At 44.5% G+C, this 23835-nt stretch overlaps 1 protein-coding gene across 1 annotated transcript; it reads left to right on the top strand.

The window, feature by feature from the left end:
• The first annotated feature begins 4666 nt into the window (after nt 1–4666).
• LOC123763746 (uncharacterized) lies at nt 4667–23445 on the top strand. The gene is made up of 5 exons (XM_069304165.1): nt 4667–4911; nt 5490–5621; nt 14176–14340; nt 19523–19607; nt 22845–23445. The coding sequence occupies exons 1-5, from the start codon at nt 4738–4740 to the stop codon at nt 22937–22939; spliced, it is 651 nt and encodes a 216-aa protein (XP_069160266.1). The 5' UTR covers nt 4667–4737; the 3' UTR covers nt 22940–23445.
• The last annotated feature ends 390 nt before the right edge of the window (nt 23446–23835 follow it).

The raw sequence follows: 23835 nt of genomic DNA, 5'->3' as shown, positions 1-23835 counted from the left end.
ATCGATAAAGAATTTTCGAAGATTTCCCTCACATGACAAACACATGATAAACACAGTTAAAAAAAAAAAAACTTGTTTTTTCCCGTCACAGACGTGACATAGTATTAATATAAAAACCCGCTCGGATGCGAATGCAACATAATGTGAACATTTCAAAGCAATCGGTGAAAAACTTTCGGAAATTAACGATTTTGAACAAACGAACATTTACATTTTTATTTATATAGATATGATAAAAGCGTGAGAAATGAATCATTGCCGTAATCTAAGAATGTTCGCAAGGAGGGTCCATCAGTCTCGCTCGACCCTGAAAGCACTTCTAAGTTAGTACACACGCACACCCCACATACACACACATTCCACGCACATCCTACACACACACTTCTTCCCCTCCCCAGGGAGGGGAAGGAGCATCTGCTAGATTTGGATGTGACAAAGGCCATAGGCCCGGAAGTAATCACACTATGGGTACTAAAGGAAGGAGCAGAAGCTCTGTGCCTGTCACTATCCATGGTGTACAACAAATCACTGGTAACAGGTGAACTGCCAAAAGTTTGGAAGACGGTCAATGTAATCGCAATATACAAGAAGGGTGATAGACAGGAAGCACTGAACTACAGGCCAGTGACCCTAACTTGCATACCATGCAAGATGATGGAAAAGATTGTGCGAAAAAACTAGTGGAACATCTGGAGCAAAAGAACTTTGTAACACAATATCAACATGGGTTTAGGGATGGCAAATCATGCCTCACAATATTAATTGAATTCTACGACAAGGCAATACAAATCTGACAAGATAGAGAGAGGGCTGGGCAGACTGCATATTAGTGGATTGCCAGAAAGCCTTGGACACAGTACCACATAAGAGACCAGTGCACAAGCTGGAGTTGCAGACGGAAGTGAAAGGGAAGATACCCGTCTGGATAAGGGAAGACCTAAGGAACAGAAGATAGCGAGTCACTGTGAGGTGTCAAATTGGAGAGACGTCACCAGTGGAGTCCCACAGGGTTTAGTCCTTGCACCTATAATGTCTCTGATATATGTAAATGATCTCCCAGAGGGTATAGAATCGTTCCTCTTATTGTTTGCTGATGATACAAAGATTTTGAGGAGGAGTAAGACAGAGGAAGATAGTATAAGGCTACAAGATGACCTAGAAAAACTAAATGAATGGTCTAACAAATGGCTACTAAAGTTCTACCCAAGTAAATGTGAGGTGATGAAACTAGGCGGAGGAAATAGGAGGCCAGACACTGGATACCGAGTGGGAGATGAAGTCCATCACGAAACGAACAGAGAAAGATCTAGGAGTTGATATCATGCCAAACCTGTCTCTTGAAGCCCACATCAAAAGAATAACATCGGCGGCGTATGAAAGGGTGACTAACATCAGAACTGCTTTCAGACCCCTGTGTAAGGAATCCCTCAGAACCTTGTATATCACATATGTAAGACCAATCCTGGAGTATGCGGCCCCAGCATGGAGCCCGTACCTTGTCAAGCACAAGATAAAGCTGGAAAAAGTTCAGTGGTATGCCACTAGGCTAGTCCCAGAACTAAGAGGCATGAGTTATGAGGAACGGCTGAGGGAACTGCACCTTACGTCGCTGGAAGACAGAAGGCCTCGGGGAGACATGATCACGACATACAAGGAGAATTGACAGGGTAGACAAGGATGGATTATTTAACATGGGTGGCACACGTGCAAGGGGACACAGGTGGATGCTGAGTACCCAAATGAGCCATAGAAACATAAGAAAGAACTTTTCAGTGTCAGAGTAGTTAGTAAATGGAATGCACTACTTGACGTATTCAGTGCATTCTACTACTCTTCTCACCTTGACGTGTTCTGACTCTCTGGCATCTTTCTCTTCTCTCTAGTGTTCTGCTGTTTCTATAGTTTCTCCACGCCCTTTTACTTATTTACTTACATATCTGATTAAACAATGGGTTTCTCGTCTGCATTTCCTTTTTTTCCTTTTGGACTGGGACGAATTAATTAGGAATTTTCTCATCTCCTCATAGTTTCCCTTCCGGAATGCCAGCCTCTTGCTTTCTGGTTCCTTCCTTGAGTACATTAAGCCTTCTTCGGCCAGATACTCAAACAATAGTACACTGTGATCACTCATACACACGGGGGCTTCAAGACCGATTTCTTTTATGTCTGATTCGTTCAGAGTGAATACTAGGTCGGGTCTTGCTGGTTCATCATTGCCTCTCATTCTTGTGGGACCCTTGACATGCTGACTTAAAAAGTTTCTAGTCGTCACCTCCAACAGTTTCGCTCTCCATGTTTCCTCACCTCCATGTGGTCCTTGTTTTCCCAGTCTATCCTTCCATGATTAAAGACCCCTATTTTGAGTAGATGAGATCGATTTCTACAGGCAGCAGCGGCTGCTCTCTTAATTATAGCGTTAACTGCCATGATGTTTCTATCAAACTCTTGCCTGGGTCTTCTTTCATTTAGTGGTGGGTTATATAAACTGATACTACTACTCTTGGTCCTCCCATCGTCATGGTCCTGTTATGAAGTCTCTGAACCCTTCGTAGCCCGGAATAACCAACTCCTCGAAACTCCATTCCTTTAAACAAATCCACAAGGGCCATGACGAGGGTTCGAACCGGCCCATGTGGATTTGTTTATTTGATGCACACGCTATTGTGATTTGTGTGTGTAGTGTCCATCCCTTTCTCATCAGTAGAATCACTCTGCCTCCTCCACTTCCTTCCCTCTCTTTATTACAGTGTAGTCCTGGAGAAACACCACATTTGTTATGATTCCTGAGAGTTTTGTTTCTGTGAGTCCAATTACATCTGGAGGTACTTCTTGTGCTCTTTTCCTGAGTTCACTTGTCTTGCTTGCAATCCCATCTATGTTCAAGTACATTACCTTGAAGCTGGCTCTCTTCTGTCCATTCTCAGTTTCTGTTGATTCCATTGGAGTTGGAGGGGCAAGAGGTGTCTGGGGTGGGAGGGTCTGGGGGGATCTGGGGTGTGTGGGGGGGGGAGGGGAAGCTGGGAGGATCTCTACATGGAGGCTAGGAGGATCTTAGGTGATGTGGCTGAGAGGGTCTGGAGCTGGAGGTTAATTAGGGCATGAGATGGGGGAGCAGGAGGGGCACGAGATGGGGGAGCAGGAGGGGCACGAGATGGGGGAGCAGGAGGGGCATATGGTGGAAGGTCACGGGTTGGGGTATGCAGGGGAGACTGGGGTGGGTTGGCAGGGAGGTCAGAGGTTGGGGAGGGGAGGGGAGCCTTGGGAAGTGGGAGTCGGGAGGGAGAGGGGGTTGGGTATTAAGGAGAGCTTGGGGTGGGAGAACTGGGAAGGGCATGGGCTGGAGAAACATGGGAGTGCATGGGGTGTGGGAACAGTAAGGACCTGGGGAAGGGATTGAGGAAAAAGAAGGGCATGGGGGGGGGGGAGCATGGGGAACCTGGGGTCAGGGAACATGGGAGGCATGATCTAAAGAAGGGCTTTAATGTCTGGGGAGGTGCAGGTGATTGGTGGGGGACGGCTGTGGGGTTGGATGGTGGGAGGCTTCTGTTACAATCCTCCCTGGGGGTACTGTACAGCTGATGAGGGGATTCCCACTCCCCTCTGAGGTTCCTGGAGATATTGAGCCGAGTTCTGTGGCTCCCATATTCCCAACCCTTTCTTTGTGTCTCCTAATTGCTTCTGCAGCCTTCCTTCTCTCTTCCCTCGTCATGTCACTTTGCAGAAAGACGTCCTCGTATTCCCCCAACCTCATAAGTCTGCTCTTCCTGGAGAGGATTTTCTCTTTTATTGCCTTGTTCATGAGCACTATCTTTATCAGTCATTTCCTTTCCTTCTTGTAGATGCCCAGCCTGAAAACTTTCTCTGTGTTGCCATTAGCCTCCTCCATATCCAGTCTCTCCAAGATCTCTGTCATAGTTGCTCGGTCCCTTCTTCTCCACTCCTCCCGAGTGGATCCTTCTGGTTCCTGTATACCTACAATTATAACTGTTCTTTTCCATTCCAGCATTTGTTCAGTGCATTTTGCAGCTTCCTGCGAGGTTGCTGCTCTCATGGCTGTTGCCTCTAAAGCGGCCTTGGCACTTGGGTTGTTTTGCATTATTTCTGCAACACTAACATTGAGAGGAATGAATCTCATGAGGAATGAAAGAAATGTACTCACCTAGTTGTACTTACGAAGGTTTAGCTTCGGCTCTTTGGTCCCTCCTCTCAACCGTCAATCAACAGGTGTATAGGTTCCTGAGCCTATTGTGTGTGTGTGTATGTGTTCGTTAATGAATAAGAGCTGCCACGCATGCCTTTAGTGTTCTCACAAGCACAATGAAGGTCTTAAACACTCCCAGAGGTATCAATAGGTTATTCCAATATGGCCGCTATTTAGCTTCAGTCCAACACTATCTGCGCAACGCACAATATTTACTGGTAGACAAGGCGTATCCGATCACCGTAATCCATTATATTAACAAAAACACAATATTATAAGTTTATTATTGTTATTCATAATGATTCTGGGAAGGTTAGTAGTGTTGATCACCTGACGCGGCCCCAGGTTGTCCTCGGTGCGTGGGACCCGACAGGTGTCCCCAGGGGCTCAGTGGACCTGACGTGCCTGCCACGGCAACCCTTGGGTCCCCTGACCTCATTCTACCTTCCGCCGCAGATATAAATACTAGCCTAGCTTACCTCTTAGCCAGAATACTTTTCTGTTGTGACTGTCTGTAGAGCCTTCGGTCAGCGGTGATGGGGTTGGACAGCAAGGTGTTGTGGGTGGGCGTGGTGGCGCTGTGGGCGTCAGGATGGGTGGAGAGCCACGGGCGGCTGATGGAGCCAGTCTCTCGCTCCTCCGCCTGGAGGAAGGGCTTCGACACCCCCATCAATTACGACGACAATGCGCTCTTCTGTGGCGGCGTCGGAGTAAGTGAACACCTCACAGTTGGGCCTTCATGTCCACCTCACAGTTGGGCCCTCATGTCCACCTCACAGCTGGGCCTTCATGTCCACCTCACAGCTGGGCCCTCATGTCCACCTCACAGCTGGGCCCTCATGTCCACCTCACAGCTGGGCCCTCATGTCTTCAGGGCTATCCGGAGCTGGTCTGGCTATCCAGTGGTTTTCCAAATGACAGTGACTGAGGTCTCAGCTTTTACGTGGTTCATATTCCTGGTGATTAATGAGAGAGAGTAGAACCATCACGGCATCCAACATGGCAGAGAACCGCAAAATATTAACCGTTTGAATATGCTCGAAATGCACATCTCTAAATGCTTCATCTCATATACTTGATCTAACCTACCCTAGGTCTAGCTATACAAATAATATAAAAACATTATAATAATACTTTATAATAGAGACAACGCCAGTTCTGGTCACATGTTGATATTGATAAATCCGTTTTCGTGATTGGCAGCAGCTTGAACGAGCATAGCGTGAGGACGGACGGTACACTTTGCACCAGAACTACCTTACGCAACATTGGCGTCTCGTCCACACAGGTGCAGTATGTGGAGAACGACGGGCAGTGTGGCGTGTGTGGCGACAACTGGGCCGACCCTCAGCCCCGGGACAACGAGGCTGGTGGCACCTATGGCACCGGACTCATCGTCGCCAACTACACCATGGGTCAGGTAATGTGGGGCACTTTGTGGTAATATCTTAGTGCGTGAGGGCAATATCTCGCTGGAAAAGAAGGATGAGGAACACTTATGGCATGGTATACATGGTCCAGTACTATACATGTTGTGTTCCAGATCCAAAGTATGAAATCTGTACATGTGTCAACAATCATGTTGCTGTTGTTACATTTATTAAATAATTTAGAAGCACTACGAGGGTGTTTATAACAATCATAACTTTGTATTGTGATGTTTGACCTTGCAATCAGTTCATTAAATGTTTACAAAGCCGCCATGACTGAGGAAAAATGGAGAAATATGGTAAGTGGATCTGTTGAACTTGGACTTGTTGGATCTTCTTGGATCTGTTGGACTTGATGAACCCCGACTCAGTACTCCTGCACTCCATCATAATGCTCTCCTTGGGACTTTGATAAGACTGAGAGCATTAATAGTACTAATTACCTTCATGCAAACACCAACACCAACTCCAGCATTTTGCTGAATAAATGTGTCTTAGTTAATAAGTATTTTATAATATATAGTTCATAATTGTATACAGGCTACTGGGTGGGTAGTTTACTTTAATAAATACCATCAAGCTTCCCTATTCCAATATGGAGGAACTACTGGGCAAGGTGCACAACACATTACCTTGCCAGTTATCCCAATAAGGTAACAATTAAGCCGAGGTAAAATTATTATAATTGGTGGAGACACTTTTAGTTAACTGATTAACAACACATAAATTAATAAATAGTTCCTACACAATTTACATATGAAATAGAGGTTATGTCTTTATTAATAAACAATGGCTTATAAACCACATACATCAACAGGAATAGCATAGTTAAGTGGTCATAGCAGCATGCTGCAACAGGCATCTGAGCTATTCAAAGTCTCAACATCAACTGCTAAATTCCACAACGGGCTCACCATAGCCCGTGCTACTTGGAAATTTTATTCCGAGTTGCTGAATCTTCAACAACAACAACAACAACATCCACTGCTTGGCTCTAGCTGTTGCCCGTGGCTTTGGCTACCAGTTGTCATGTCTACATCAGCCATCCATCATAGACAAGTTGTCTCAATAATTACTATTACTTCACAAGCTAGTCACTAACCCTCGTATATGTACTGATCAATAAATTACCACCAACACATTCAAATAATACATAATGATGCTCTAAATTTAGGCTCAATACTCCTCTGTTTATCCAGACGAGGAGTCAATAAAAAAATCAAGGTCATGACATCGCCCTAACAAGAGAAATGTTGAACAAAAAACACTTGTGTAAAAGACGCAGCCCAAGATGTAAGAAGATTACAAATTCTTGAAGTAATCCACATAAAAACAGAACAACTCACCATAAATATCCAAATTACGGAACTATTCACTCTACCCACCATGAGAGTCAGGACCAAAAAGGAACGCGAAGATGCCAATATAGAAGACACAGCTCAACATGCCACGCCCACTACACCTGATTAATCTTTGTATGTGTTTCGTCCCTATTTACGTCCCCTATCCGTCCCCCATTCATACCCTATTTCTTCCTTTACGATGTACTTCTCTCCTATTTGTATTATATACCTGACCTCCCTAATGGTATAACTCCAATACGCCAAGTTACAAAGTTACCAAGCTTAGTTACACAGTGCGTACATGGGGTCGACCTCAGATTAGTTACACAGTACGTCTATGGGGTCGACGTCAGCTTAGTTACACAGTACATCTATGGGGTCGACCTCAGCTTGGAGCCTGAGAATGGGCTGCGACGTTTCTCTCCCTTGTTCTGCAAATACAAATTTCATAATGTCCTTCTGAGCTAAAAAGCCTAACGTCACTTATTCTATGACATACTATATACACGCTTATAAGCCCCATTCTGCTGAAATATTAGTAAATATTAGTACATATAATGGTGGAAAGTACCAATATATAGCGATGGACTATCTGTAAACCACTTTTTGTACAATTAATTTCATAATTTCGAAAAAGTGTATTTAACACCAAAAATAAATATTTCTAGGCCTAGTATAGTCCATACATGTACTATAAAACGCCAAAAATAGCGTGTATTAGGTCTATGATTGCTAGGAGAGGTTAGGTTAGGTTATATAAATAAAATGTTCTGCTTTGTCCAAATTAAGTTATGCAAAAAGTCAATTTTCTTCTGGTCCATTACTGCATATTGGTACTTTCTGGTGGTCCATCACAACATATTTACACTTTCTGGTGGTCCATCACTACATATTGGTACTTTCTGGTGGTCCATCACAACATATTTACACTTTCTGGTGGTCCATCACTACATATTGGTACTTTCTGGTGGTCCATCACAACATATTTACACTTTCTGGTGGTCCACCACTACATATTGGTACTTTCTGGTGGTCCATCACTACATATTGGTACTTTCTGGTGGTCCATCACTACATATTGGTACTTTCTGGTGGTCCATCACAACATATTTACACTTTCTGGTGGTCCATAACTACATATTGGTACTTTCTGGTGGTCCATCACTACATATTGGTACTTTCTGGTGGTCCATCACTCCATATTGGTACTTTCTGGTGGTCCATCACTACATATTGGTACTTTCTGGTGGTCCATCACTTCATATTGGTACTTTCTGGTGGTCCATCACTACATATTGGTACTTTCTGGTGGTCCATCACTTCATATTGGTACTTTCTGGTGGTCCATCACTACATATTGGTACGTTCTGATGGTCCATCACTACATATTTACACTTTCTGGTGGTCCATGACTACATATTGGTACTTTCTGGTGATCCATCACTTCATATTGGTACTTTCTGGTGGTCCATCACTACATATTGGTACTTTCTGATGGTCCATCACTACATATTGGTACTTTCTAGTGGTCCATCACTACATATTGGTACTTTCTGGTAGTCCATCACTACATATTGGTACTTTCTGGTGGTCCATCACTACATATTGGTACTTTCTGGTGGTCCATCACAACATATTTACACTTTCTGGTGGTCCATCACTACATATTGGTACTTTCTGATGGTCCATCACTTCATATTGGTACTTTCTGGTGGTCCATCACTACATATTCGTGCTTTCTGGTGGTCCATCACTCCATATTGGTACTTTCTGGTGGTCCATCACTACATATTGGTACTTTCTGGTGGTCCATCACTTCATATTGGTATTTTCTGGTGGTCCATCACTACATATTGGTACTTTCTGGTGGTCCATCACTTCATATTGGTACTTTCTGGTAGTCCATCACTACATATTGGTACTTTCTCGTGGTCCATCACTTCATATTGGTACTTTCTGGTGGTCCATCACAACATATTGGTACTTTCTGATGGTCCATCACTACATATTGGTACTTTCTGGTGGTCCATCACTGCATATTGGTACTTTCTGGTGGTCCATCACTATATATTGGTACTTTCTGGTGGTCCATCACTACATATTGGCACTTTCTGGTGGTCCATAACTACATATTGGTACTTTCTGGTGGTCCATCACTACATATTGGTACTTTCTCGTGGTCCATCACTACATATTGGTACTTTCTGGTGGTCCATCACTCCATATTGGTACTTTCTGGTGGTCCATTACTACATATTGGTACTTTCTGGTGGTCCATCACTTCATATTGGTACTTTCTGGTGGTCCATCACTACATATTGATACTTTCTGGTGGTCCATCACTTCATATTGGTACTTTCTGGTGGTCCATCACTACATATTGGTACTTTCTGATGGTCCATCACTACATATTGGTACTTTCTGGTGGTCCATCACTACATATTGGTACTTTCTGGTGGTCCATCACTACATATTGGTACTTTCTGGTGGTCCATCACTACATATTGGCACTTTCTGGTGGTCCATCACTACATATTGGTACTTTCTGGTGGTCCATCACTACATATTGGTACTTTCTGGTGGTCCATCACTACATATTGGTACTTTCTGGTGTTCCATCACTACATATTTACACTTTCTGGTGGTCCATCACTACATATTGGTACTTTCTGGTGGTCCATCACAACATATTTACACTTTCTGGTGGTCCACCACTACATATTGGTACTTTCTGGTGGTCCATCAGTACATATTGGTACTTTCTGGTGGTCCATCACTACATATTGGTACTTTCTGGTGGTCCATCACAACATATTTACACTTTCTGGTGGTCCATCACTTCATATTGGTACTTTCTGGTGGTCCATCACTACATATTGGTACGTTCTGATGGTCCATCACTACATATTTACACTTTCTGGTGGTCCATCACTACATATTGGTACTTTCTGGTGGTCCATCACTACATATTGGTACTTTCTGGTGGTCCATCACTCCATATTGGTACTTTCTGGTGGTCCATCACTACATATTGGTACTTTCTGGTGGTCCATCACTTCATATTGGTACTTTCTGGTGGTCCATCACTACATATTGGTACTTTCTGGTGGTCCATCACTTCATATTGGTACTTTCTGGTGGTCCATCACTACATATTGGTACGTTCTGATGGTCCATCACTACATATTTACACTTTCTGGTGGTCCATGACTACATATTGGTACTTTCTGGTGATCCATCACTTCATATTGGTACTTTCTGGTGGTCCATCACTACATATTGGTACTTTCTGATGGTCCATCACTACATATTGGTACTTTCTGGTGGTCCATCACTACATAATGGTACTTTCTGGTGGTCCATCACTACATATTGGTACTTTTTGGTGGTCCATCACTATATATTGGTACTTTCTGGTGGTCCATCACTACATATTGGCACTTTCTGGTGGTCCATCACTACATATTGGTACTTTCTGGTGGTCCATCACTACATATTGGTACTTTCTGGTGGTCCATCACTACATATTGGTACTTTCTGGTGGTCCATCACAACATATTTACACTTTCTGGTGGTCCATCACTACATATTGGTACTTTCTGGTGGTCCATCACTTCATATTGGTACTTTCTGGTGGTCCATCACTACATATTCGTACTTTCTGGTGGTCCATCACTCCATATTGGTACTTTCTGGTGGTCCATCACTACATATTGGTACTTTCTGGTGGTCCATCACTTCATATTGGTATTTTCTGGTGGTCCATCACTACATATTGGTACTTTCTGGTGGTCCATCACTTCATATTGGTACTTTCTGGTAGTCCATCACTACATATTGGTACTTTCTGGTGGTCCATCACTTCATATTGGTACTTTCTGGTGGTCCATCACAACATATTGGTACTTTCTGATGGTCCATCACTACATATTGGTACTTTCTGTTGGTCCATCACTACATATTGGTACTTTCTGGTGGTCCATCACTATATATTGTTACTTTCTGGTGGTCCATCACTACATATTGTTACTTTCTGGTGGTCCATCACTTCATATTGGTACTTTCTGGTGGTCCATCACTACATATTGGTACTTTCTGGTGGTCCATACCTTCATATTGGTACTTTCTGGTGGTCCGTTACTACATATTGGTACTTTCTGGTGGTCCATCACTTCATATTGGTACTTTCTGGTGGTCCATCACTACATATTGGTACTTTCTGATGGTCCATCACCACATATTGGTACTTTCTGGTGGTCCATCACTACATATTGGTACTTTCTGGTGGTCCATCACTCCATATTGGTACTTTCTGGTGGTCCATCACTACATATTGGTACTTTCTGGTGGTCCATCACTTCATATTGGTACTTTCTGGTGGTCCATTACTACATATTGGTACTTTCTGGTGGTCCATCACTTCATATTGGTACTTTCTGGTGGTCCATCACTACATATTGGTACTTTCTGATGGTCCATCACTTCATATTGGTACTTTCTGGTGGTCCATCACTACATATTGGTACTTTCTGGTGGTCCATCACTACATATTGGTACTTTCTGGTGGTCCACCACTATATATTGGTACTTTCTGGTGGTCCATCACTACATATTGGCACTTTCTGGTGGTCCATCACTACATATTGGTACTTTCTGGTGGTTCATCCCTACATATTGGTACTTTCTGGTGGTCCATCACTACATATTGGTACTTTATGGTGGTCCATCACTACATATTGGTACTTTCTGGTGGTCCATCACTACATATTGGTACTTTCTGGTGGTCCATCACAACATATTTACACTTTCTGGTGGTCCATCACTTCATATTGGTACTTTCTGGTGGTCCATCACTACATATTGGTACGTTCTGATGGTCCATCACTACATATTTACACTTTCTGGTGGTCCATCACTACATATTGGTACTTTCTGGTGGTCCATCACTACATATTGGTACTTTCTGGTGGTCCATCACTCCATATTGGTACTTTCTGGTGGTCCATCACTACATATTGGTACTTTCTGGTGGTCCATCACTTCATATTGGTACTTTCTGGTGGTCCATCACTACATATTGGTACTTTCTGGTGGTCCATCACTTCATATTGGTACTTTCTGGTGGTCCATCACTACATATTGGTACGTTCTGATGGTCCATCACTACATATTTACACTTTCTGGTGGTCCATGACTACATATTGGTACTTTCTGGTGATCCATCACTTCATATTGGTACTTTCTGGTGGTCCATCACTACATATTGGTACTTTCTGATGGTCCATCACTACATATTGGTACTTTCTGGTGGTCCATCACTACATATTGGTACTTTCTGGTGGTCCATCACTCCATATTGGTTCTTTCTGGTGGTCCATCACTACATATTGGTACTTTCTGGTGGTCCATCACTTCATATTGGTACTTTCTGGTGGTCCATTACAACATATTGGTACTTTCTGGTGGTCCATCACTTCATATTGGTACTTTCTGGTGGTCCATCACTACATATTGGTACTTTCTGATGGTCCATCACTACATATTGGTACTTTCTGGTGGTCCATCACTACATATTGGTACTTTCTGGTGGTCCATCACTACATATTGGTACTTTCTGGTGGTCCATCACTATATATTGGTACTTTCTGGTGGTCCATCACTACATATTGGCACTTTCTGGTGGTCCATCACTACATATTGGTACTTTCTGGTGGTCCATCCCTACATATTGGTACTTTCTGGTGGTCCATCACTACATATTGGTACTTTATGGTGGTCCATCACTACATATTGGTACTTTCTGGTGGTCTATCACTACATATTGGTACTTTCTGGTGGTCCATCACTACATATTGGTACTTTTTGATGGTCCATCACTACATATTGGTACTTTCTGGTGGTCCATCAGTACATATTGGTACTCTCTGGTGGTCCATCAGTACATATCGGTACTTTCTGGTGGTCCATCACTACATATTGGTACTTTATGGTGGTCCATCACTATATATTGGTACTTTCTGGTGGTCCATCACTACATATTGTTACTTTATGGTGGTCCGTCACTACATATTGGTACTTTCTGGTGGTCCATCACTACATATTGGTACTTTCTGATGGTCCATCACTACATATTGGTACTTTTTGATGGTCCATCACTACATATTGGTACTTTCTGGTGGTCCATCAGTACATATTGGTACTCTCTGGTGGTCCATCAGTACATATCGGTACTTTCTGGTGGTCCATCACTACATATTGATACTTTCTGGTGGTCCATCACTACATATTGGTACTTTCTGGTGGTCCATCACTACATATTGGTACTTTCTGGTGGTCCATCAGTACATATTGGTACTTTCTGGTGGTCCATCACTACATATTGGTACTTTCTGGTGGTCCATCACTACATATTGGTACTTTCTGGTGGTCCATCACTTCATATTGGTACTTTCTGGTGGTCCATCACTACATATTGGTACTTTCTGGTGGTCCATCACTACATATTGGTACTTTCTGGTGGTCCATCACGACATATTGGTACTTTTTGGTGGTCCATCACTACATATTGGTACTTTCTGGTGGTCCATCACTACATATTGGTACTTTATGGTGGTCCATCACTACATATTGGTACTTTATGGTGGTCCATCACTACATATTGGTACTTTCTGGTGGTCCATCACTACATCTTGGTACTTTCTGGCGGTCCATCACTACATATTGGTACTTTTTGATGGTCCATCACTACATATTGGTACTTTCTGGTGGTCCATCACTACATATTGGTACTTTCCGGTGGTCCATCACTACATATTGGTACTTTTTGGTGGTCCATCACTACATATTGGTACTTTCTGGTGGTCCATCACTACATATTGGTACTTTATGGTGGTCCATCACTGCATATTGGTACTTTCTGGTGGTTCATCACTACATAGTGGTACTTTCTGGTGGTCCATCACTACATATTGGAACTTTCTACCAAATAGTTATTGTAAGTACTCTCATTTAAGGAGGATGAGCTGAAATTATAATATATATAATAATATTGACTTAAATATCAGATATACCATTTTTGATTACGCAATATGTCCGTAAAATTTTAAATAAAAAGGTCCATTCACTACTAAATTAAACAAGACCTTCGATCAGCATCTCATCATACTCACATTGCCTGTCTTCTTGACCTCGTCTGCTTCAGGAGGTAACGGTGGAGGTGGACGTCACCAAGAACCACCTGGGCTACTTCGAGTACCGTCTGTGTGTCAACAACGACGTCACCAAGATCATCACCCAGGAGTGTCTGGACCAGCACCTGCTGGAGCTGGCTGACGGCTCCGGCACCAAGGTCTACATATATGCTAATGTGAGTTGACTTTGAATGCAGCAGGATATATTATTACTCCTGTGAGGTATATACCCCGCTTCTCAGTGTATTTATACTGTGAGTTTACGTTTGTCTTGTGAGTACACGTGCTGGTTGGTCAGTTAGCTAATGGTTCTCTCGACTGTGTTAGGACTTAAGCCCAATATTACACCAGAAACTCGATTTCACTGAAACAGGAAACTGTTCAGTTGCTTAAACTTTCCATGCATTAGCCGAAGTTCAAGACGTATATTATGTTGCTAATACAGTATTTTGTTTTCAAATGTGAAGCTGGCTTCACCTTCGACACTGTAGCCCTTAACGCTAGGCCTGACACGGCAGCCCCTAACAATGAAGAGACTATGGAAGTCGGGCCTGACACGGTAGGCCCAAATATCAACTCTGCCAATCAGGCCTGGCACGCCAGCCCTTAACAATCAGAATAGAATTAAAGTTAATTATATAAAGTGATGCTCTAAAGCTCCAGCACATGAGCATTAAGCTTTGAGACATTAGAAAGAACTTTATTACTGTCAGAGTAGTTAATTTAACAGATGGAATGCATTAGGCAGTGATGTGGTGGAGGCTGACTCCATACACAGTTTCAAATGTAGATATGATAGAGCCCAATAGGCTCAGGAGTCTGTACACCAGTTGATTGACAGTTGAGAGGCGGGACCATAGAACCAAAGCTGAATCCTCGCAAGCACAACTAGGTGAGGCTTAACTATAGGTATAGTATATTACATAACACCTAGGTCATGAACATAGCATGATGCATCCTGTGTACCCATCCTGTGAGTGGTAGTGAACCCCATACCCATCCTGTGAGTGGTAGTGAACCCCATACCCATCCTGTGAGTGGCAGTGGACCCCATACCCATCCTGTGAGTGGTAGTGGACCCCATACCCATCCTGTGAGTGGTAGTGGACCCCATACCCATCCTGTGAGTGGTAGTGGACCCCATACCCATCCTGTGAGTGGTATTGGACCTCTTACCCATCCTGTGAGTGGTAGTGGACCCCATACCCATCCTGTGAGTGGTAGTGGACCCCATACCCATCCTGTGAGTGGTAGTGGACCCCATACCCATCCTGTGAGTGGTAGTGGACCTCTTACCCATCCTGTGAGTGGTAGTAGACCCCATACCCATCCTGTGAGTGGTAGTGGACCCCGTACCCATCCTGTGAGTGGTAGTGGACCCCATACCCATCCTGTGAGTGGTAGTGGACCCCATACCCATCCTATGAGTGTAGTGGGCCCCCTTACCAATCCTGTGAGTGGTAGTGGACCCCATACCCATCCTGTGAGTGGTAGTGGACTCCATACCCATCCTGTGAGTGGTAGTGGACCCCTTACCCATCCTATGAGTGTTAGTGGACCCCATACCCATCCTGTGAGTAGTAGTGGACCCCATACCCATCCTGTGAGTGGTAGTGGACCCCTTACCCATCCTGTGAGTGGTAGTGGACCCATACCCATCCTGTGAGTGGTAGTGGACCCCATACCCATCCTGTGAGTGGTAGTGAACCCTATACCCATCCTGTGAGTGGTAGTGGACCCCATACCCATCCTGTGAGTGGTAGTGAACCCTATACCCATCCTGTGAGTGGTAGTGGACCCCCATACCCATCCTGTGAGTGGTAGTGGACCATATACCCATCCCGTGAGTGGTAGACGACCCTATCTCCATCCTGTGAGTAGTAGTTGACCCCATACCCATGCTGTGAGTGGTAGTAGATCCCCTTACCCATCCTGTGAGTGGTAGTGAACCCCTTACCCATCCTGTGAGTGGTAGTGGACCCATACCCATCCTGTGAGTGGTAGTGGACCATATACCCATCCCATGAGTGGTAGACGACCCTATATCCATCCTGTGAGTAGTAGTGGACCCCATACCCATGCTGTGAGTGGTAGTAGATCCCCTTACCCATCCTGTGAGTGGTAGTGAACCCCTTACCCATCCTGTGAGTGGTAGTGGACCCATACCCATCCTGTGAGTGGTAGTGGACCATATACCCATCCCATGAGTGGTAGACGACCCTATATCCATCCTGTGAGTAGTAGTGGACCCCATACCCTTCTTATGGGTTAAAGTAAAAGGTTACAGAGAGACATAATAGGCTCAGGAGGTGAACCCCCAAAGTTCACACGGCTCTCAGCAAGTGAGAGATTTCACAGTTCCTTAACTTGGGCTCTTAAAGTCTATTCACATTTGATTAAACTAAAAAAAGTGATGTGTAACATGGTGTATCAGCGGCCCCGTCTTCCCCATGAGTGGCGGGACGGCTGCAGCCTCACATAAGTGGTTATATAGTAGGTCACATAATAGGTCACGAATATCATAACAGGTCAAATAATTGGACTGGATCAGAGTGCTCTACAAGATGACAATTTACAGTTGTGGTGAACCAGTGTTGGTAGTATTGGTGTTGACACTGGGTTATACCACAGCCCGTCCTCCAGTGGTGGTGGTACTGGTGTTGACACTGGGTTATACCCCAGGCCGTCCTCCAGTGTTGGTAGTATTGGTGTTGACACTGGGTTATACCCCAGCCCGTCCTCCAGTGTTGGTAGTATTGGTGTTGACACTGGGTTATACCCCAGGCCGTCCTCCAGTGTTGGTAGTACTGGTGTTGACACTGGGTTATACCACAGCCCGTCCTCCAGTGGTGGTGGTACTGGTGTTGGCACTGGGTTATACCACAGCCCGTCCTCCAGTGGTGGTGGTACTGGTGTTGGCACTGGGTTATACCACAGCCCGTCCTCCAGTGGTGGTGGTACTGGTGTTGGCACTGGGTTATACCACAGCCCGTCCTCCAGTGGTGGTGGTACTGGTGTTGGCACTGGGTTATACCACAGCCCGTCTTCCAGTGGTGGTGGTACTGGTGTTGGCACTGGGTTATACCACAGCCCGTCCTCCAGTGGTGGTGGTACTGGTGTTGGCACTGGGTTATACCACAGCCCGTCTTCCAGTGGTGGTGGTACTGGTGTTGGCACTGGGTTATACCACAGCCCGTCCTCCAGTGGTGGTGGTACTGGTGTTGGCACTGGGTTATACCACAGCCCGTCCTCCAGTGGTGGTGGTACTGGTGTTGGCACTGGGTTATACCACAGCCCGTCTTCCAGTGGTGGTAGTACTGGTGTGGACACTGGGTTATACCACAGCCCGTCCTCCAGTGGTGGTAGTACTGGTGTTGGCACTGGGTTATACCACAGCCCGTCCTCCAGTGGTGGTAGTACTGGTGTTGGCACTGGGTTATACCACAGCCCGTCCTCCAGTGGTGGTAGTATTGGTGTTGGCACTGGGTTATACCACAGCCCGTCCTCCAGTGGTGGTAGTATTGGTGTTGGCACTGGGTTATACCACAGCCCGTCCTCCAGTGGTGGTGGTACTGGTGTTGGCACTGGGTTATACCATAGCCCGTCCTCCAGTGGTGGTAGTATTGGTGTTGGCACTGGGTTATACCACAGCCCGTCCTCCAGTGGTGGTAGTATTGGTGTTGGCACTGGGTTATACCACAGCCCGTCCTCCAGTGGTGGTAGTACTGGTGTGGACACTGGGTTATACCACAGCCCGTCCTCCAGTGGTGGTAGTACTGGTGTTGGCACTGGGTTATACCACAGCCCGTCCTCCAGTGGTGGTAGTATTGGTGTTGGCACTGGGTTATACCACAGCCCGTCCTCCAGTGGTGGTGGTACTGGTGTTGGCACTGGGTTATACCACAGCCCGTCCTCCAGTGGTGGTGGTACTGGTGTTGGCACTGGGTTATACCACAGCCCGTCTTCCAGTGGTGGTAGTACTGGTGTGGACACTGGGTTATACCACAGCCCGTCCTCCAGTGGTGGTAGTACTGGTGTTGGCACTGGGTTATACCACAGCCCGTCCTCCAGTGGTGGTAGTACTGGTGTTGGCACTGGGTTATACCACAGCCCGTCCTCCAGTGGTGGTAGTATTGGTGTTGGCACTGGGTTATACCACAGCCCGTCCTCCAGTGGTGGTAGTATTGGTGTTGGCACTGGGTTATACCACAGCCCGTCCTCCAGTGGTGGTGGTACTGGTGTTGGCACTGGGTTATACCACAGCCCGTCCTCCAGTGGTGGTAGTATTGGTGTTGGCACTGGGTTATACCACAGCCCGTCCTCCAGTGGTGGTAGTATTGGTGTTGGCACTGGGTTATACCACAGCCCGTCCTCCAGTGGTGGTGGTACTGGTGTTGGCACTGGGTTATACCACAGCCCGTCCTCCAGTGGTGGTAGTATTGGTGTTGGCACTGGGTTATACCACAGCCCGTCCTCCAGTGGTGGTGGTACTGGTGTTGGCACTGGGTTATACCACAGCCCGTCCTCCAGTGGTGGTAGTATTGGTGTTGGCACTGGGTTATACCACAGCCCGTCCTCCAGTGGTGGTGGTACTGGTGTTGGCACTGGGTTATACCACAGCCCGTCCTCCAGTGGTGGTAGTACTGATAGTAACGATGAGCACCATAGCACATATACCGACGTACAACGAAATTAGAAAGTAGCAATCGGCACTATTGAGTTGGACAAACCGGAAAACTATTTTATATTTATGTTGCAAAGACACACTAAACTAACATTACCTATCCTTCCTAGGCCTAATGCACGATATCTGAGGCCTAATATAGAACATATGTGTGCTGTATTAGGCCTAGGAATATTTAAGCTCGTTTTTTAGCTGTATTTTTTGTCCCATTGAATAAAGTGAAAAGTACAAAGTTCTACTATCTAACTGCTTAGAACGGCAATCTTCAGTGGACATAGTTACAACAACCACTATCTAAACAGGACAATGGGTTGCTTTATCGTGTCCCAGTAACACAGTTCTTCGTGTAGTACAGTGGGCTACGTCCCCGGCCCAAAATCTAATACCCTCGGCTCCTTCTCGGGTAGGACAGAAATGGTCCGGCATGTTTTCTTTCACCTGATGTCGTTATTTACCTTCAAGTAAATAGGTACCCGGGAGCTATGCAACTATTGTGGGTTGCATCCTGTGGATGGTCAGTAGGGGGGGGGGAAGAGGGACTTACATAAGCCTAAGCCTACATAAAGACCTAAAAGACAAATTGTATGTATCAATATTTTAACTATTATATTATATATATGAATTAAGGAATTTGTAAATATTTTCAATTGTTAAATAATTTATTTTTATTATAGGACCCGGAGTGGCACTACAACACCGTGAGGCTGCCAGAGGATGTGTTGTGCACCCAGTGTGTTCTCCAGTGGCACTACCACACAGGTAACGTCACCACAGGGGCACTACCACACAGGTAACGTCACCACAGTGGCACTACCACACAGGTAACGTCACCACAGTGGCACTACCACACAGGTAACGTCACCACAGGGGCACTACCACACAGGTAACGTCACCACAGGGGCACTACCACACAGGTAACGTCACCACAGGGGCACTACCACACAGGTAACGTCACCACAGGGGCACTACCACACAGGTAACGTCACCACAGTGGCACTACCACACAGGTAACGTCACCACAGGGGCACTACCACACAGGTAACGTCACCACAGTGGCACTACCACACAGGTAACGTCACCACAGTGGCACTACCACACAGGTAACGTCACCACAGTGGCACTACCACACAGGTAACGTCACCACAGGGGCACTACCACACAGGTAACGTCACCACAGGGGCACTACCACACAGGTAACGTCACTACAGTAGCACTACCACACAGGTAACGTCACCACAGTGGCACTACCACACAGGTAACGTCACCACAGGGGCACTACCACACAGGTAACGTCACCACAGTGGCACTACCACACAGGTAACGTCACTACAGTAGCACTACCACACAGGTAACGTCACTACAGTAGCACTACCACACAGGTAACGTCACTACAGTAGCACTACCACACAGGTAACGTCACCACAGGGGCACTACCACACAGCTAACATCACCACAGGGGCACTACCACACAGGTAACATCACCACAGAGGCACTACCACACAGGTAACGTCACCACAGTGGCACTACCACACAGGTAACGTCACTACAGTGGCACTACCACACAGGTAACGTCACCACAGGGGCACTACCACACAGGTAACATCACCACAGGGGCACTACCACACAGGTAACGTCACTACAGTAGCACTACCACACAGGTAACGTCACTACAGTAGCATTACCACACAGGCAACATCACTACAGTGGCACTACCACACAGGTAACGTCACCACAGGGGCACTACCACACAGGTAACATCACCACAGGGGCACTACCACACAGGTAACATCACCACAGAGGCACTACCACACAGGTAACGTCACCACAGGGGCACTACCACACAGGTAACATCACCACAGAGGCACTACCACACAGGTAACGTCACCACAGGGGCACTACCACACAGGTAACATCACCACAGGGGCACTACCACACAGGTAACATCACCACAGAGGCACTACCACACAGGTAACGTCACCACAGTGGCACTACCACACAGGTAACGTCACCACAGAGGCACTACCACACAGGTAACGTCACCACAGTGGCACTACCACACAGGTAACGTCACCACAGTGGCACTACCACACAGGTAACATCACCACAGGGGCACTACCACACAGGTAACATCACCACAGAGGCACTACCACACAGGTAACATCACCACAGAGGCATTACCACACAGGTAACATCACCACAGGGGCACTACCACACAGGTAACATCACCACAGAGGCACTACCACACAGGTAACGTCACCACAGGGGCACTACCACACAGGTAACGTCACCACAGAGGCACTACCACACAGGTAACGTCACCACAGTGGCACTACCACACAGGTAACGTCACCACAGGGGCACTACCACACAGGTAACGTCACCACATTCACCACAACAGGCAGCATAATAACACCACACAACCTACAGTTGCCAACTCATGTCCTGAAACATAAGCCTATAACCGCCAATGAAACATTAGCCTAAAACCTACACAATTTGTCGTTATTACCAAATATCTGTAGAGTTATTATCAAAATGTTAGCGTCGTTTTACTTCACCATGTTAAACTATATCTTCTTGACGTAGGTGTTTGTGTAGTACTGACAGCATTTTCTATTATCTCTTCAGTGCAAAATCTTAATATATTTTTCTCAATCTTCCTGGTAGATTTCTGACTCGGCCTAAAGATGCTGCCTTTTAGAGGTCTTGTAAGAATGCACCTAACGTTATTCTTTACCAGTATTAATTAAGTTGTAACTATTCCCCTCTTATATTATTAATATATTATATATAGGATACTCAGCGAAAAAATATGAAATCTGTAGGCTAGCCATACATAATTTTTTTTTTAAAGCTAATGTATTCTCCTCTTAAATAAAGAATGTCAGTCTATATGAAATATATTATGGCTATGTATGTAGCTCATTGGTTCACGGTAGATTCACACTATGATAATGGAAGCATGTCGATTTTAATGACAAACAATATACAAGTAGATTATTCTGAAATTTTTAGCATTAAGAGAAATGTTATTTCAAATTGCACTCCAAAAGTTATAAAACTGGCTGTCGAAAGTCGTTCTACATCATTGTTATTTATAACGTTTATGTAACCAAAGACAAACTTTCATACATTAGTATATCATTCATAATTATAATATGTACAATGTGTAGAATGTGGCATTAAAAATGTTCACATTTTGAGCCATTGCTTATGTAGAAGGCTCGAGAAAAATGGAAACAACCAAACCTAATCTGTCCTAGCACATATATTTACTACAGTAGGCCAATGACAGTGAACATTATGAATAAGATTGCTAATTTAGGCCTTAGAAAAGCTAGGTTACCTTATTACAGGTTTTGTTAAGCCCTTCATTTTACTAATATCACAAAAGATAACATTTTTTTCGGTGGACAAATTTTTCAGTCCGTCTATAGCACATTCCCTCACTGTTGATGAAGGTACTATCGTTTTCGAAAGATGAATTGATAGGCAAATTGACACCTAATAATCTAATAATCACATTTAATCGTATCATCCAGGTGATGATTTTTGTCAACGAACATTTCATCAGAATTAATTATGTAACCTCCAAGACATGAGGATGGAATATATTTAATAATGCCTGAATGTGTAAGTTAGTTTGACTCATCTTAATATGATCTATTTGCACAAAAACTAGAACATAGATTATTGAGAATTGAAGTGTAGAAAAATTATTTCAAGTTTAATTAGTGAAAGCAATAAGCACAGCTGAGCTTGTGAATAATTCAAATTCGTATTTATAAATGGCTATACATCCAATAACGATTATAAAAACATTGATCAAAATATGCGGAAAAAAAAGCACATTGAAAAATAAAAGCATGCTAAACGAATTTCGACTGTTAAGTTTCAATCAGAGCCACACAAAAATTGAGTTTTAAGTACGCTTTTAATTTACATATGAAAAATGATTAATAAGAGCCTATATCTGATGAAGGGTTACTCTTTCAGGAAACAGCTGGGGTGACTGTGGTAACGGCACGGAGGCGCTAGGCTGTGGCAACCAAGAAATATTCCGCGGATGTGCTGATATTGGTATCTATTAGTTGGTGCGATATGAGGTTTTCTCGTGTGCTTACCTGTCTGATCTTCTAGCAGGCATTCTGAAACAGGATTTCTAGCAGCCTTCGTCAAACTGGTGCCCCGGCAACTTTCCTGACACTGGCGTCACAGCAATCTTTCTACCACCTGTGTCATAGCAATATTCTTAACACCGTTGTCCTAGCAATGTTCTTTACACCGTTGTCCTAGCAATCTTCCTGATACCCGTGTCCAATAGCAACCTCTTTCATTCTGGTGTCCTAGGAATATTCCGACATATATCCTAGCAACGTTCCATGACCAGGATCTTTCTGTCACTAGTGTCCTAGCAATCTTCCTAAGATTCTCATCAACTTTTCTAGATAGCTGATTCTTCACGAATTACCGAATTCGAGCAGGTTCTAAATATTGTATTTTTTATTCTGGACCCGTTCTTAAATATGTATAAATTATGTATATACTTTTCATGATCTAGATGGTGCTACATATACTTCCCGGTTGGCGCCTTCTTTTCATAATTATTGTTTGTCCTCATCAATAAAAAACATAATTATGGTCTTTTTATACAAGATTCCTTGAGAATTTTCAATTTTTTTTGTGCCCATCATATTTCATACTTCAGCATCGACTACCATAAAAAAAATCACATTATTCCGAAAGAAAAATTTCTTGTGAAAATTTGCATGTAATCGGATTAGCGATATTTTGGATTACTGTTTTCAGGGAGAGGATGCTGGTAAGGAATATCAAAATCCCCCTTTGGCCATCGCCTGACTTTATGCATGATTAAAGTCCACAACAATTTGTCTGACTCATATAGAATCTATATTCCGCAGAAGAATTAAGAATTATATGTTTAGAAATGAGTACTCTGTGTACAATGCATCCTTTAGAGTGTAAC

This window comes from Procambarus clarkii, chromosome 52 (genome assembly GCF_040958095.1).
Source record: "Procambarus clarkii isolate CNS0578487 chromosome 52, FALCON_Pclarkii_2.0, whole genome shotgun sequence".
NCBI classification, from domain to species: Eukaryota; Metazoa; Arthropoda; class Malacostraca; order Decapoda; family Cambaridae; genus Procambarus; species Procambarus clarkii.
Note: the sequence above shows the minus strand (reverse complement) of the source record. Positions and strands in the feature narration are given on the sequence as shown.